The 17599-nt window shown below is 34.4% G+C and overlaps 2 protein-coding genes and 1 pseudogene across 2 annotated transcripts; 1 reads left to right on the top strand and 2 right to left on the bottom strand.

The window, feature by feature from the left end:
* Positions 1-739: 739 nt before the first annotated feature.
* On the bottom strand, positions 740-5932 carry LOC9330440 (annotated as a pseudogene).
* Positions 5933-6244: 312 nt separating this feature from the next.
* On the top strand, positions 6245-7938 carry LOC9327758. Its single transcript, XM_021010783.1, has 3 exons — positions 6245-6353; positions 6489-6710; positions 6814-7938. The coding sequence occupies exons 1-3, from the start codon at positions 6329-6331 to the stop codon at positions 7806-7808; spliced, it is 1242 nt and encodes a 413-aa protein (XP_020866442.1). The 5' UTR covers positions 6245-6328; the 3' UTR covers positions 7809-7938.
* Positions 7939-10016: 2078 nt separating this feature from the next.
* Positions 10017-11046, bottom strand: LOC110224654. The gene is made up of 2 exons (XM_021011126.1): positions 10594-11046; positions 10017-10509 (listed from the first exon to the last, which is right to left on the bottom strand). The coding sequence occupies exons 1-2, from the start codon at positions 10852-10854 to the stop codon at positions 10150-10152; spliced, it is 621 nt and encodes a 206-aa protein (XP_020866785.1). The 5' UTR covers positions 10855-11046; the 3' UTR covers positions 10017-10149.
* Positions 11047-17599: the final 6553 nt, after the last annotated feature.

Here is a 17599-nt window from a genome sequence, read left to right as displayed (position 1 = left end):
TATATTTTGAACCTCTTTATCTTCCGTTGACCATGTCCCATTCTCATCATGTAAACCCGTGATTCGATTCCTCGCCCGTCTCTGCTTCGTTAAAGCGTGAAAATATTTTGAGTTATTGTCCCCTAATTGCATCAAAGAGCTTCTGCTTTTCTGGTGCCAGTACAATTCCTCGTCCCGATAGGCCTCTTTCAGCCACAATGTTAAATCCGTAATTTCTTCCCGTGATCGCCTATCGTCTCTTTGCGCCTATCGTAATTTCTTTCAGCCGCATTATAACACTTATGGGCTTTCATATTGCGTCAGAAAAACATTTATTGGTTTTCTACAGGAAAAAATTGATAACTCAAGAATAAATACTTGAGCTGGAATCTGAATGATAAAAAAATAAATCATAATATGCCACAATCTTTATTAATAGTACGAATTAAATTGTTTGACAAAAAAAAAAGTACGAATTAAATTATTATTATTTTTCTAATAATAGAAATAAGAATTTAATATAAACCAAAAAGCTGGTGATAGATTTATTTGATATTCGATGTCAAAGACAAAAAAGATTGTCTGAAATATTGTTCTAGAAAAGCTGGTAAAGACCGTTGTGAAATAAGGAAAATGTGACAAAATTATGTTAGTTAATTGTTAACTACCATATGAGAAGAGGGAAAAAACGTGCCCAAACAAACAACTCACCTTTATTTTTAGTTACAAGGGTAATCTAGTCATTCGTTTTGTTTTGATGAAATTAGTTTTGAGCATTTTCACTAACCATTTTCGGTGATAATAATTTCTGGGTCTTCATACTTCTCCTTAATATATTTCAAAAGATATCTCATGCCTTTTGCGTACACACCCATTATTTTACCACCAGCAGGCTAATTAACGAATTTTTTTTAATACATTATATTGACTAATTATGTATTAGGAAACTCCAATATTCTAGTAATTAAAGAAAGTTACGTATTGAAAAAAAACCATTCACAATTACCTTGCTAAGTCCGTATCCATCCACAGTCTTCTCTGGTTAATTTTACAACACGCATTAATAAGAGAATAGTATTAAAACAAAGATCAAACATATATAGTTGAACTTAGAGTAAATTGTGTAACTAATTTGGTTATATACTGACAAATATCACTAATTTGGTTATATATCGTTTACCCTAGTTGGATTCAACATTAATTGTCACTAAATATATTATTTACAATTCAATTTATCTATATTAGGTAATTAGGTTTAGTTACGTTTGTATATTATCAAATGTAACTTGTAATTCTATTTTTTTATTTCTTTCATATATAACTATAGTCTATAGATATATGTTTTCTAACAGGATTGTAACTAAAATTTGGTGGATCAAATGCTAACGTAAGTCTTTGTCAAACTTATCCAGAATAAAATAGATCTAACAACACTATATGTCACAATAACTCTTACACGAGGCATGGGGGTATATTGGATTTTTTTTTCGATAAATAGATTTCCTTTTATAGCAAAAACTATATAAGACATTTTTTAATTATTAGGACATCTCCAATTCTACAAAAAGATGTATTGTACCGTTTATTTTGCATATTTGCATTAGTTTGAAACTTCAACTCATGATGGATTAGCTTTTCGTGAATCTCTGTCAATGATGGTGGAGTATCACGGTTCTCAGTCTGATGAGGACTTTCTTATAATCATCATGGAGTCCTTCAAGTATGTAGTCAATTTTATCTTCATGTGCAATAGCATTCTCAAGCAAAACCAACTGAGCAAAGCGGGTGGTGAAGCCTTGAACAAGAGAACGAGAGAGAGAGATGCGGCCAATTGAAAAAAAGGGTCTTTAGATATCACTACTCTGATACCATGTAATGAGAGAGTGAATGGATTCAATAAGAGAAATCATTTATAATATATTTCCTCCGTTTCACAAAGAGTGTCGTTTTAAGGTTTAATTTTTGTTTCACAAAGAATATCGTTTTATATTTTCCATGCAGATTTTTAAACTACATCTCTTTTTTATCTCCATTATTTTAGTTAATTAATAAGAAAGAGAAACTTATTTAGTGTATTTATAAAAGGTAAAATAGAAATTTAAACAGTTTTCTTAATTTGTGTGAAATATGTTGGAATGACACTCTTTGTAAAACAGAGTGAGTATATAGGACTTAGACTATGGCTTACATAGTGACTAATTACAATTATAACCTTAATATATACAACTCTTATATAGTTAGAGCCAAATGCGTGATAATAATTTTCTCATCTTAGTTAAGTTTATATAATTAAAATTTAACTCATTTTTAATAAGAGTAATTTACCATTTTTAATAATATATATATATATATATATATATATATTACCATTCCATGATGAAATCAAGCATACGGTCAAATGGAAGTTCCAGCAACCTCAAGGTCTATTTGTTCGAACCAATTTTACTTTTAGCATACTATAAATTTTTAAGAAAAAAAAACTTAGTGGAGAAGCTTGTTGGAGATGAAGGGCAGGAGAGCTCATGGTTATATACAATGTTGTGAAATTTGTTTCCATTTGCAAAACTGATCTTTACCACAAAAGTTTTGATTTCAAATTCTAAAAATATGATATATATATATATATATATATATATATATATATATATATATTTTAATCGTTAAACCTCTTTTTAAAAATATGAGTTAAAACAATTTGATCTAAATAAAATTAATGCTTTTGATGTTATAAATTTTGTAGTTTAAGACTTGAACATTTAATATTTAGAAGAAAAAACAAATTTTTAACAATAAATAACAAAGATTGTGGATGAATTCACACATACAAATGATATACATAAATTCAAATTTATGAATAAGAACCTCCATTGTTGTATTTGAATAGCCTGTACAACTATTGTATGTTCTAATCAAAGACACTGACTATAGCTTTGTTGAAAAAATATATAAAACATAGACATTGATTATCAAAAAATGTTAACAGAGACAAACAATCTAAGGCATTTGTGGAACAATTACTATTAAAAAATTATCGATCACATGTTTGCAATCTGTTGGTTTGAGTTGGTTTATATTATCAATCCATTTTGCATTTTGTAAATATGAACGGAAAATAATTGTTTGTTCATAACATGACACAAACAATGCTACGATTATTATTTTATTAGTCGAAATCACATATTAGTTCCGGCTAAAAAGATGATAAATCCTTTGTTAGAGAGGAATTCAAGAGATGTGGTAAAAAAATTATCATCGGATATCAAAAGAATGATACATGCCCAACAAAAACAAAAACAAAAAAACAAAACTAGTACAAAGAATGAATATTAATTAACTAATACAAAGAATAAATAGTAATTAATTAATACAAAGAACGAATATTATTAATTAATAATATTTTATGTACCTGGACCACTGTAGTCGTAGGCATGGAACATCATCCGTAGATCCAACACAGAATCTGCTACATCTGTAACCCCTAAAAGTTTGTCGTTTCTCTGACACTTGTCACAGCACGTGTTCCTCGTTGGTGTAACAATCACCTTCAACCCCAAATGACAAAGATTACGCACATTTTCACTAGCCTTCTTCTTGCCCTCCTTAAACGTCGGCCTATCGGTCGTAAGAAATCATTCTAGGCTCCATACAATAGTCAAACTTCCAAGTGAGAGGTTTGCATCAAAAGATTTGAGAGCAACATCAATATTTTGGGGCAAGACTATCAGAACTTAATTCTTTGGGAGACGAAGGTTCTTAATATCATGAAAGACTTTGCAATTTTGTGATTCTGGTAAAGGAATCAAGATTTATGTCAAAAATTTTATAAGCTTGCAAAATCTCATGATCATCACCCAATGTGATTAAATGGTTTTTATTTATGAAAAACAAAAGTAAATAGGAATAAATCAACACTGAACTTTGATCAAACAACAACAAAAAAAGTAAAGTGGAAAACGAGTTCAGTTTTAGGAAAGGAATGTTGGGAACTAGTCAAAATAATACTCAAATATGCATCTCGTTAGGAATTAGTGTATAAGAGTAAGTGAGCTTTACTTGGATTCTACTTTGGTTGTATTTCTAATAAGATTTTATAAAAATTTCAGATTTAATGAGAGTTATTTATGAAAATAGACAGCTAGATAGAACATTTTGAAAAGGAGGCACACCAACGAAGGACAATTCTTAAAAATTCTCAAACAATAATGTTAGGTAAAGGTGAAAAAATAAACGATGTCAATAGCGTAAACGAAAATAACTAGAAGATAAAATATTGGTAATTAGGAGAAGAGAGAATCCTTTTATCATTCACAATTCATATAGACTTTTTCAATTTCTAAGCGATTTTTCTCTATAAAAATCATTTTGAGTTATCTAAAAGATATTAAAATTATCCAAAATATCAGAACATAAATTTGACTCTTGTCTATTCTGGTAGTGATTTTATGTATCTAAATTATTCATATATCGTATTCGTATTATCTGACTTATTTAAAATATAAATTGAAGTATACTTTTTATATCCAAAATATTTTAACTCGAGCTATGTACTCGTTATTGTTTGAATTTTTACCCGAAATGAATTTACATATAAACATGCCAATTGATGTTGAGAAAAATACTGCTGAATTTAGTTTTATGCAAATGGTAAATACATGAATATTACTGAATGGCCAACTGTTTTTATATGACCTAATGGTCCTACAACGTCTCACCACGCAGACATCATTGCCAAGGAACTTAAGCATAAGGAATTTGATAGCTTTCAACTCAGGTTATGTGTTTACATCAACACTTTCAAATTTTAGGAGATGTCTCCCAGCTTTCAATATTCAAGTACTTACCCTCCCATTTAACAAGAGCATCAGTCTCCCAACTTGGGCTCTTAGGATCTCCTTTATCTATATGATCCTCAAAAGATGAAGTATAATAATTCATTCCTACAAAATCTGAAGATTTCTTCAACTTTTTATTTTCAGCTTCTGTGAATTTTGGTAATCTATGACCGATGCGATATTTCATTGATAATGTCCATACGTTGTTGGACCCAAATGCATGATATTTTTATTTTCATCTTAGTTAAGTTAGTATAATTGTAATTTAACTTTTTAATAAAAGTAATTTATTCATATGTTTTACCATCCTAGGGTGAAATCAAGCAAACGATCAATGGAAGTTCCAGCAACCTCAAGGTCTTTTTTTTTTTCCGCCGCAACCTCAAGGTCTATTGGTTCGAACCAAGCTTAACTGTGTGCAATTCCATTTTACCTCCGGCATACTATAAAATTTTAACAAAAAAAATTAGAAAATTATAAAGTAAAATTATATAAATTAAAGATATAATTTATATAAACTGTTTGTATTTTCTGAACGCATCAACGGCTTCAGCATGAGCCAAGAGTAAATTGTGACTGACTTGATAAGCTTCGAAACCTGATCGTCCATCTTGACATTGAGGTCCATATACTCTTATGTACGGTGAACAACGTCCGGGAGTTTTTTTTTCTAGTGTCATAACCAGCACGACTAAACACCCATCGCTCGTTGATTGTGATCCAATGTTTCAACTTTGTGTCCGTATTCGTGGAACGTAAAATTTGCATATTCTAAAAAATCTTGCCTATTTTCATATAACATATAATTGAGTTAATTATGAACACATTAATTAATATAATTACATGAAACATATAATATTATTTTTTTCTCAAAATAAAAGCATTTAATATTATAAATGAACTTACACAATGAGGTTACTTAAGAAACCACCACATTCATCTTCTAAGTCTTGAGGAGTATCTAGTGAAAGAAGGTTACTAGTGGTGTTATATATAAATTTCCAAAATCAAAGAGAAAAATTAATAACTGGTATACAATGATGTAATATGAACCTTTAATTACTGTTTTTATGGGATGGAAAATTTACTGATTGCTCCGTTTAACAGACACATAACAACATCTGATTGCTCCGTTTGGCTAGTTAACGAAAGTTAGCGATTAAATTAAAAGTCAACATACAATTGAGAATTTAAATCACCAGGTCCAGATGATATATTTTTCATTATAAATATTCTCATGTATTTTCATCGATTCTCTATGAATTATTGTTAATTTTCTTTGAAAAATTAGTTAAATCTAATACAAAGGATACATTAGGAAATTTGTTCATAAAATACATAGATAGACAAATATTTAAATATCTATCTTTATTTTTAATTTTCCTGACTTTTATGTTTTCACTTATTAATAAAAGTCACTATATTGCAGCCGAAGATCTAACCCTAATTTGCTGGGTTCCCTTGTTTTTCCTCCTTTTCCTCTTGATCGTCTCTCGATACCTCACTCCGTATATACCATGGCCAGAAGAAGGCTTTTCGCCGGTAAGATCTCTGTCTCTTGCTCGGAATTGTTTGTAGATTTCATCAATCGTCTATGTAAATTTTAATGGATCTGATAGTTTTATTTTTTCCGTTTGGTGATTGGTTATGACATGTCCGTTTTATGAAACGTCGCAGTGGCTAGGACATTCGCCTACTGGGACGTTCACAGTTGGCACCCGCCTAAGGATAGTATTTTTTTTGCCGACCCTGGTTATATTGGTTTGGCATTCCGCTTGCCTCTTTATGAAGAGCGTGTTCGAAGCCTGCGGTCAATCGATGCTTATTGTGGTAGGGATATGTTCCCCGACGACCAGATTCTAAAGTGCGAAGATGTCGGAATCAACGTCATGCTCTTGGGTAAATTCTTTTACATAGAAAGAAAGAACCCTTTCCTTGTTTTTTTTCTTTGTTTTTTCTTTAACTTATATATATATATATATATAATCGTACATACATTCAGGGAATACTAGATCGGCTTTCGTTAATTTGATGTTATGGGACATTGCATCAATGGCAAGGAACCAGCGTTTTGGAAGTAAAAAACCAAATTTGGTGGTGTTTTCAAAAATTTCAGAGCACACGGAGATGATGACTAAGGCTCTTGTTTCTTTGAGACGAGTAGGTTGCAATGTTTTGTTTGCAATGCCTAATGATACCAATACATCATATGGAGATTTTGGAGTCTCCTTATCTGAGGACGAGTATGGCAATGTTTCCTTAGCACTGCTGTCTGATCCCTCATCAAAAGTCCCAGTAGTGTCTTGTCGAGACCTATTTGATGAAGAAAAAGTACTTGCAAATGTTTATGATCCTGATGAAGAAGAAGAAGAAGAAGAAGAAGAAGATGTAATGGAAGTAGAAGAGGTAGAGAGTAGAGTTTCTCCAGAGCCTTATATACCCCCCGAGGCAGAGGCAGAGAGTAGTAGCTCTTTCGTCCTTCCCGAAAACGTTGGTACATGCGTCTTCTGGGACGTCCAGGATTACCCAGTTCCTCTAGGTCTACAGCCTGAAACGTTTATTCAGAATATTAAGACCGATCTTGGAACAGAGGATGACATCTTAATCTTGGCTTATGTTGCTGATGAGAAATCTTTCCCGGATAGCTATCGTACCCATTCCAGATTCACCTCAGTTTCAGCAGACAAATATACAAGACTTACTGTGATGATGGTGGACATTATTTGCTGGGTTGTGAAAAATCGTTCTGCGTGCCCAAACCTGTTGGTAATCGCGAATGCCAGTGTAGAAGATCAACAATTCTGGCCATTTATTCTAGGTTTGGGATATAGAGGTTTCAATATTTTTGCAACAATCCCTGATACGGACTTACCTGATGATAAAACTGAGACGGCGGAAAGGCTTATGCTTAATAAGTCCTTATTGTCTTGGAAAAACCTTTCATGTAAACGAAAGCGTAAGGGCATAGAGGATACTGTTTCTGGTTCTGATGAATAACTTCTATATGTGACTCTGTTTCGGGTTGTAGATGTAGAGACATGAAATTAAGCTACAAGGATCTAGTGTATTTTATGAGATTTGGTTCATTTTACTAAGTTAATGAAATTGGAATGTAATGTGAGACTAATACATTCTTTTTCTTTTAGCCTGTTCCTTCAAGCTGCAACCGGTCTTTGGTAGATCCCTCTTCAAAGCTCCTAGGCCATCTTTTCAAGGTTGTGATAGAACGTGTTTGGTCTTCATTGGCTAATGCCATTTGCAGTCCCTCAACTAGTTTCGCGTCTCGTTAACTTCTTCTTCCCTTTCATTGATTTCTAACTTTCAATGAATCTTATATCAATTTTAAACCGATCTTTATAGAACCAGCTTCACAAATCCCGTCGAATTGATCACACGATTAATCTACAATTTTAAGAACAAATCTTAAACCCTTAAAATGTCAGGACCAATTTGAAACCTGTCTGGTCCAGTCACATTCAAATGAAACATAAAAAGAGATCAAGGATGCAGATTTTAGTCATATGGGTTTCTTCTACGAACATAAACATGTAACCAAAAAGTCAAATATGTATTAGAGAAAATTAGCATTGGTACCACATTTGGCCCAAAAGTTAGCACCAATACCACATTCAAGGCTCAATTATCATTCATACCACATTGTACTTGTAAAATGACCATTTTACCCTCTAACTGGTGAGACAAGGAACTGCGGTTGATGTGACCCTCCAAAATTTCTGTCGTCCTTTGTTTCTCTCCTAACGCATTGGTAACTGTTTCCGTCCCTCTGGCTGGTAAAACAAAGTTGTCCCCGAGTAAATTCAGATCTCTGGCTGGTAAAACCACATCATATGTTCTCTTTATATAATCCTTTTTAAATTCAACACTATGATAAATTCGGGGACACCTGGATATTATGGTTGTCCATCGTCATGGGTATGGTTTTATTCGCAAGAGATCTGGACTTATTTTTGGGGGACATCATTCACTCTATTTCATAATTATTGTCCATTGTAAATGTAAACTGCATTTAATGCAATGTTTTGTCCCTCTTCTCTGACACAAAGCTGTCCTTCTGACACAAAGCTGTCTGGCGTCTACTGTAGCTCCTTCCTCTGACACATTTCTGACGCAGGCAGAAGGGTAAAATCGTCCAAGCTCTACCACACTACCACACACAAGTGGCACAACTGCTAAATTGATTTCCATTGTGGTACATTTGCTAGGAATTTTGAAAATTGTGGTACATTTGCCAAAAATCCCTATGTATTATCAATTTTTTGGGGAATGAATGTTGGGAACTAGTCAAAATAAAACTCAAATATGCATTTGGTTAGGAAGTTGATCATTTTTTCCAATGTGGGAGCCCAATTAAGAACTCTCACCCAAACACAAGGTAATAACAATAGCTCGAAATAAGAAAGGGTTTTGACATTTACTAGGAAAATCAAAAGTCAAAGGGGATAGATATTTTATTAATTGATCACAAGTACAAAATCGCTAGATGATAAGAAACACTTAAGGAAGCAAATGAAATCCCTAAATAAACCTAAACGTTGAGATCAGAGACGAGAGACTTGTCCTCCTCCGGGGGTTTGGTATGAAGACATAGTAGTCCTTGGAAAAGAAGAGTATTAACAAGGATCAACACTACAAGAAATCAGCCCATTAACGACTACAACATTAGTCGTAAAATAGTCGTTAAACATGCAAAGACGACTATCATACGACTAATATATATAGTCGTAAATCCGTAGTCGCTAAACTTTTTAGTCGTTAAATTAGTCGTTATTTTGCGACTAAATTACGACTATATATGATGAGTCGCCATATTAGTCGTAACATAGTCGTAACTATAATACGACTAACTTACGACTATGCTACGATTAAACCGCATGTATAGTTGGTCTCCTAAGTGTAGTCGTAACTTAGTCGTAAAGTTTTAGTGACTATGTTACGACAATTTGGCGACTAATAATACGACTACGTTTATTAGTGACTACGTAGTCGTTAAATTTTGTGTCTAATATGCGACTATTAGACTACTATTTTTACGACTATTAGGCGACTATGTAGGTTGATAGAACAAAAGTTTGGTAAGACCTGAATTATAATTTGTTACGGTTCTGATTGTCATTCTATATCTATTTTTAAATATCAAAATTAACTTTTAAGGAAAGCAATAATAACCTTAATCATAATAACAACAGTTACAAGGGAAATACACATTAAGTTCGTGTTCAAACCATTTAAACATAGCAAACTACAACAGTTACAGATCACACATAATGTTCACGTCAATGTTCAAGGGAAAAGGAATAGAGTTGGGAAATAGAGCAACCTATGGATCTTGTTGGGGAATTGGGTCTGTGGTACCAGCTGAAGAAGAATGAGTGGCCATGAAGTGGAGGAATTGAGGATCAGTTTGACGCAGATACTTCTCCACCAAGGACAAGTGCTCGAGCTTGTCCTTTTGCTCAGCCGCGACTCGAGCTTGCTCAGCTTCACGGGAAGCAACCTCAGACTCTCGCCTTTCATTATATGCAACCTGCTCTTCTATTTTGCGGTGAGCATCCTTTAGCTGTTCTTCCAGAGCTTGAAAGGATGATGAGTCTCCAGGGTACTTGCGATTGCCACTGACAAGAGTGTTCTTCAGACTTCCGATTCCATACGGATTTCCCCTTGCATCTCTCTCAGTGGACTGTGAAAAGAAACATAAAGGCAGAGATTAGAGAATAACAACTTAAACTGCAAGACTATATGAATGTGTTTTGGGAAAATGAACCTGAAGAAAGATGGTGGTTTTCTCCTCTGTTGTGAGCTCCCGAGGTCGTGAAGTGCCATCAGAAACTGCAGAAGGATCTGCCTCTAGGTCATTCAACCTATCAAGCACATTCTGCTCATAAGTTTTTGCAATCTTCTCCGCTTTCCGATCAACATATGTACCATCCGGCCTTGTATGTTTCTTGATGAAAACTTCACCAAGACTTACCGGTCTTCCCAATTCCTCTTCCTGCAATGTAACCAAATAAACAGATATTAACATCTCCAAAACAGATGTCTGAATTCATAGTTACAAAGTTTAATAACAAGAAGTAACAGAATTAAACTTACCATATCGTCTTGGATTTCTTGATAAGACTTAGGCCCTGAGAAGTGGATGTGATGACCGAGACCGTTGCGGTCAGACATACGAGCATTGGAATAGGTCTTACTCCTTTCCTGAGCTTCTTCTAAGTCCCAGTAAGCGCACATTGTTTCCCAGATAGTTTTGCCAATCCACGTAGGTTGAACTCGAGAAGTCCTTACGCCGCTAACCATGTCTTTCATGCGGCGTCCGATGATCTCCTCGAAGTGATATTGCACAGTCCCTGTGATTAATGGATCCCAGGTGTGTGATCACAAGTACAAAATCGCTAGATGATAAGAAACACTTAAGGAAGCAAATGAAATCCCTAAATAAACCTAAACGTTGAGATCAGAGACGAGAGACTTGTCCTCCTCCGGGGGTTTGGTATGAAGACATAGTAGTCCTTGGAAAAGAAGAGTATTAACAAGGATCAATTAGGCCGCTACGGAAACACAAGCGAGCCAAAAAGGTCGTTGGTAACCTAAATACGCAACCAAACACAGTAGAAAATCGGTGTAGACAACCTAGTTAACCAAACCACAGATGCCAACATGGCTATCCCGCGATAAATCCATCGAGTTTTCCCACAATTCACTCCTTCGATTATCATCCTCGCTTCCTCCTCACTCATCTTTCTTTCTACAATTTTGCTCAATTGAAGAATGATTTAAAATATAAAAAAACGATGACAAAACCCCCCATATATAAAGATTCTTATTTTCCTTTTTTTTTTTCTTTTGATTTCCAATTTCCAATTTTCCGTTTTTCTATTCACTTTCCATATTATATTTTACTAGTATTAAGCCCGTACTACGTACGGGCAAAACTTTAATCAAACTTACAGATAAACCAACTAATTTTTTTCTTTACCACTTCAATCTTAAAAGATAAATCTCTGTCACATGTTGTTATATTAACAAAATGAAAATCAATTTTAATGTATACCTTAAAATGTGGGTTTGTTCTTGAGAGAGCGTGAAGAGTTTAGGAGTGCAGATAATTGGTGGTGTTTTGGTCAGTATAGTTCATCGTCGTGGCCATGGTGTTGTGTTCTTGAGTTTGAAGCATGGCACCACCAATTAAATACAAAGTTTATGAATTCACTGTAGTTAAGCTCTTACTGAAGCTATGTTTTGAGTTGTTAAATGCATCTTGATCTGCTATAAAATTTTTAGCATTTCTTGTAATCCTGAAACAAAACATCAATGAAAATATAAACGGATGAGTTATTATAAATCATTTTTTCCAAGCAAACATCACTTGTAGAAAGAGTTTTCTCTGCAAAACAAAGTATACACGTAGACAAAAGTTGTGTGTTTTAAACAAAGTCTAAAATGCAGACAAAAGTTACGCTCTTATTAATGTTTTTCAACCTTCATATTACTACATGTACCACCACAATTAAAACTTGCAATTTATTTGAACACAACAAAAAAAAACGTCGAGAATGGATATATCTGTTGTTTGTTACTTTGCTAAGTTTTAAACTCTTAACATCTTAGCATCATACTAATAGACAGGATGGTAACAGAAATAGATCTTTATAGAGTTGAACAAACCAACTATTGGTTTGACAATAAAAGAAAATAGAATTGGATGAAACTGTATAGATCATAAATCAAAAGGAGGCTCTGCTATCTAAGGTTAGAGCAGAGTAATTCACTTCGGGTCATAAATAAGCTTCACATTATTTGGCACTAATTGATATTCAAGTACCTGTAGATAAGAACATCTGTTTGGGGTGATAGATTTCGGTCTGAAAGTTGTCGGAACGAATTTCGATTCAAAAAACGACGGCGTAATCAGGAACATCTTGAACATAAACCTGCAAATCCAAAAGTAAAATCAATCATTTAAGACAAGAACAAACTGAGAAATAGAGAATTTAATGATTATAAAAACGGCGATTAACAAAATAAGCCAGATTCGAGAAATGTGAAAACAAATTGTAAATTGCAAAGACGAAGATACATGTGATTGATGATAACCCTCAAATTTAAACATGGAACGACAAATTCAATTTTTTTTTATCTGATAGAAAAAGAAAGAGATGTGGAGGCTTTTTTTTTGTAGAAAATCATGTTGTTGCTCTTATTGTTGAAGAAGAGAGGCGAAGTGGAGCATTTTGAGATCATGGGAACGAAGCAGTTGAAAAAACGATTGATCATCATTTTTCTAATATTTTTTTTTCTTTTGCTTTTTGAATAATTAGGTTTACGTTTAGAAAAAAAAAAGTGAAAGACTAAAATTTGAGACTTAAGACACATGTCAGAAAGAGAAGGTTGCAGTTTTTTATGAATTGACTTGTGACTTATTATATAAAGATTTATTTACAATTTCTATTTTGAAAACAATTTAAAAAAAAATTAAAAATAAACATGTTAAAAAACTTGCCATTTGTTATAAACCACATGTTAGATGGACTCCATAACCGTGGACCTTATGCATATTCTAGAAGGCCCATGTCCATGTCCTAGAAGGTCCATGCCCATGTTCTTGAAGATTCTCCTTATGACGGCCTATATTGTACTTAGTGGGCTTTTGGGCTTTAGGGTTTACTAGCCCAATGGGGATTTGTCTCCCCTCATCATGTATATATATGTATCGAAATCTCATTCATTAATCAATAGAACAACACAGTTTACAACACGTTATCAGCACGACTTGCTCTTAACGAAAACCCTAAAACCCTAACCCTAAAAATCGTGGCACTGTTCATCGCCGACACTGTTCATCTCGGTACTGTTCATCGCCGTACTGTTCATCGCCGACACTGTTCATCGCGGCACTGTTCATCGCGGTACTGTTCATCGCGGTACTGTTCATCGCGGCACTGTTCATCGCGGTACTGTTCATCGTGGTACTGTTTGCGGTTCGTTGCAGCAGCGTGAGTTACCGAGGTCTTTAGCTCCCGGTTCTAGTCCATACAACCCCATAAGGTGAAAGGTAACATCAAAACCCTAAAGCTAAAGAACCAACAATTGAACTTGAAAGTTAAGCAAAGAGAAACCCTAAAACGAATGATGATTGATTAAGTGATTGCTTTGCTTGTATGATTTGATTGCTTGTTTGATCCGATTGCTTGTTTGCTCGATTGTTTGACTCGTTTAGGTTGCTAGAAAAAGTTGATTATCGCTTAAGCTAAACTCGCCTAAGTTGCTAGAGAAGTTTTAATTGTCTAAACCTAAAATCGCAAAACGAAAATACATAAGCTAATAACCGAAACTTTAAAGGTCTAAAAACCTAAAACCTAAAACGAATCTAATCCAAAAAAAATTCCATAAGTTTAAATCGGCTTGATTGAGATTGTTTAGGTTGTTAGATTGTTTGCTCCTTTGATTGATTACATGCTTAACACCCTAAAACTAAAATTGCATGAACCCTAGAAAACTTAGAAAAGATAATCCTAAAAGAAATCTCAAAACCCTAAAACCTAAAATCCTAAATAAAATAGGAAACCCTAAAATCTAGGAAACCTTAAAATCCTAAATAAAATAGGAAACCCTAGATAATAGGAAATCTTAACAACCCTAAATCCTAAATAGGGAATCTTAAAATCCTCAATAAAATAGGAAACTTTAAAATTCTAATAGAAAGCATGAAAACTTAAATAAAATCCTAAATCCTATTGTACTCTAAATCCTAATTAAATTAGGAAATTCATAAATCCTATTCAAGATAGGAAAACTTTAAGAAATAGAAAATTTCCAAATCCTAATTAAAATAGGAAATCTTAAAATCTAAAATCATAAGTGAAATAGGAAAATTAATCCTAAAGTAAAGAGGAAAGTAAATCCTAAAAAGGAAAAGGAAAAGTTAATCCTAATAAAAAGAGGAAATCTAATCCTAAGCAAAAGAGGAAAGTCAAATCCCTAAGTAAATCGATTCATGGTTCGGTCTAAAATACCGCATGACACTAACGATTACATGATTTTGACTCAAAACTTTTCCTTGTAGATGTTGAATTACAACTTGTACTTTACTGCCCTAAATTTCTTAGGAGATAATTATTTTAAAATGGGCAATGGATACTAAGATTATCCTAAAGTCAAAAGGACTTGGTGAATGTATCTAATAAGGCAAGAATGCCAAGAGAGAAAGATAGATACAAGACAATATTAGCCACCATCTTATTGAGAGTCTCATAATCCAGGACTATAAGTCCGTGGATGAGTCTATTGCTAGATGAAAAAAAAAAAAAAAATAATGACTTACAGATAAAAACAGTGAGTTACGACCTCATAGATTAACCTCATTACCTAATGCCAATAAGGCCGCAGAGGATAAGAAAGAATCCAAAGAATCTAACCACGTCTAAAGTGATAGACCACACGGCCGTGACCGTGGTGGATGGAAAGGACGTGGTTGTGGCCACTATAACTCATCCGGCCGTGGGAACCACTATAACCGTGGATGTAGACCCAATTCCGGCCGTGGTCGAGGGCGAGGACGATGTGGTATTTCCAAACCACAACACTCGACCAAATGAGTATACCATAGATATGGAATGGGAAACCATTGGGCTAAGATATGTAGGACTTCCAAACATCGTTGTGACCTCTATCAAGAGAGTGTAAAAGGGAAGAATCCTAAAGCCCATTTGGTATATAAAGATGGTGAACATGATCAAGATGATCTAATAGAGTATGAAACTTCTGATTGCATAAAAGAATCAAGTTGATAAATCTTACTTCGACATCAAAACCTCTATGTTTTTCTTTGCATTTTATGTGTTCATTGATTGTTATTTGCTTGAATTTATTTTATATTATTTTATGTTTAGAACATGATTCTTGTCCATATAAGAAATGGCCGAGGACAAGAACATAATTGTGGTGGATAGTGGAGCCACACAAAAGATAAGAGATATTTTCCTAAATCTCATAATGAAAAATGCCAATATTAGCACCATAGCGGGTATAGCTAGTCTTATTGAGGGCCATGGTCATGCCCATATACTTTTATCAAAGGGCACGCATCTTGAAATAAGCGATGCCCTATATTCACCCAGCTCGAAGAGGAGCTTGTCAAGTTTCAAAAATATAAGATTGAATGGTTTCCATATTGAAACAAAGGGTGAAGGGAACAAAGAATTCCTAAATATAATTGAGATCACCCAAGGACATAAGAAAGTCCTAAGAGACTATACCCGCATTATCCACTGGTCTCTACTATGCTAAAATCGATATGATCGAAGCTAATATGGCAATGAACAAAGAGTTCATCAAGAAATTCACTTTATGGCATGACCGGCTTGGCCATCCGGGTCATAGTATGATGCGTAAACTAATAACTAATTCAAAGGGGCACACCCTAAGAGAGAAAAGAGTTATCCCTAAGAATCTCACGTGTGAAGCATGTTCACAAGGGAAACTCATTATAAGGCCATCACCGGCTAAGGTAAATAAAGAGACCTTAAAATTTCTGGAAAGGATACAAGGAGACATATGTATGGTCCTCATTGATGCATCGACAAGATGGTCGCATGTTTGTCTCCTATCTACTAGAAACCAAGTGTTTGCTAGGTTATTGGCCCAGATAATAAGACTGCGAGCCCACTTTCCAGATTTTCCGCTTAAGACTATACGTCTAGACAATGCCGGTGAATTCACGTCCCAAGCGTTTAATGACTACTGTATGTCCATGGGGGTAAGTGTGGAACATCCCGTAGCACATGTACATACACAGAATGGATTAGCGGAATCCTTCATTAAACGAATTCAATTGATAGCTCGACCATTACTCATGAGGTCGAAGCTCCCAGTAGCCGCTTGGGGACACGCTGTTTTACATGCATCAGAACTTATACGCATAAGGCCATCTAGTGAACATAGATATTCACCATCCCAATTACTTATGGGTCATGAGCCAGACATATCCCATCTAAAGACTTTCGGGTGTGCCATATATGTACCGATTGCTCCACCACATAGAAACAAAGATGGGACCTCAAAGGAGGATGGGAATATATGTTGGATTTGATTCTCCCACCATTATTAAGTATCTAGAGCCAACTACGGGTGATCTATTTAAGGCTAGATACGCGGATTGTCATTTTAATGAATCCGAGTTTCCTACTATAGGTGGAGAGACGAACAAGCTGGGTAAAGCAATAAAAGAAATATAATGAAATCAAACATCCTTAAATTGGCAAGATCCTCGGACTCTGGCATGAGAATCAGAGGTCCATAAGATTATACATTTGAAAAGCTAGCTAATCAATTGCCAGATTCCTTTGCTGACCCAAAGAAAGTTACAAAAACGTACATACCAGCTTGTAATGCACCAGTACGTATTGATATCCAAAAGCGAATCAATGAAATTGCTACCGAGTCTAACACACGAAAGAAACGTGGTAGACCAATAGGTTCCAAAGATAAAAATCCTCGAAAATCAAAGAAAGGTGCAATAGGAATCCGAGGTTACTAAGGAAACCATCCCAGACATGGAGATAAGGCCGGCCGGCTCTAAGGTACAGGTACCATATAATGTAGCTTGGGACGCCAAGCTGCAAAGTATTAAAGGTCCTGACCATAATAAATCTCAAATCGATTATATCATGTCTGGAACATAATGGAACATATAAGAAATGTCGACATAAGATGATTTTGCATGCAAGGTAGCACTTGAATTTATGAATATAAATGAGGATCAGGAGCCC

The sequence above is a fragment of the Arabidopsis lyrata genome (genome assembly GCF_000004255.2).
Source record: "Arabidopsis lyrata subsp. lyrata unplaced genomic scaffold ARALYscaffold_1, whole genome shotgun sequence".
NCBI lineage: Eukaryota > Viridiplantae > Streptophyta > Magnoliopsida > Brassicales > Brassicaceae > Arabidopsis > Arabidopsis lyrata.
This window is presented reverse-complemented; position numbering and strand designations above follow the sequence as displayed.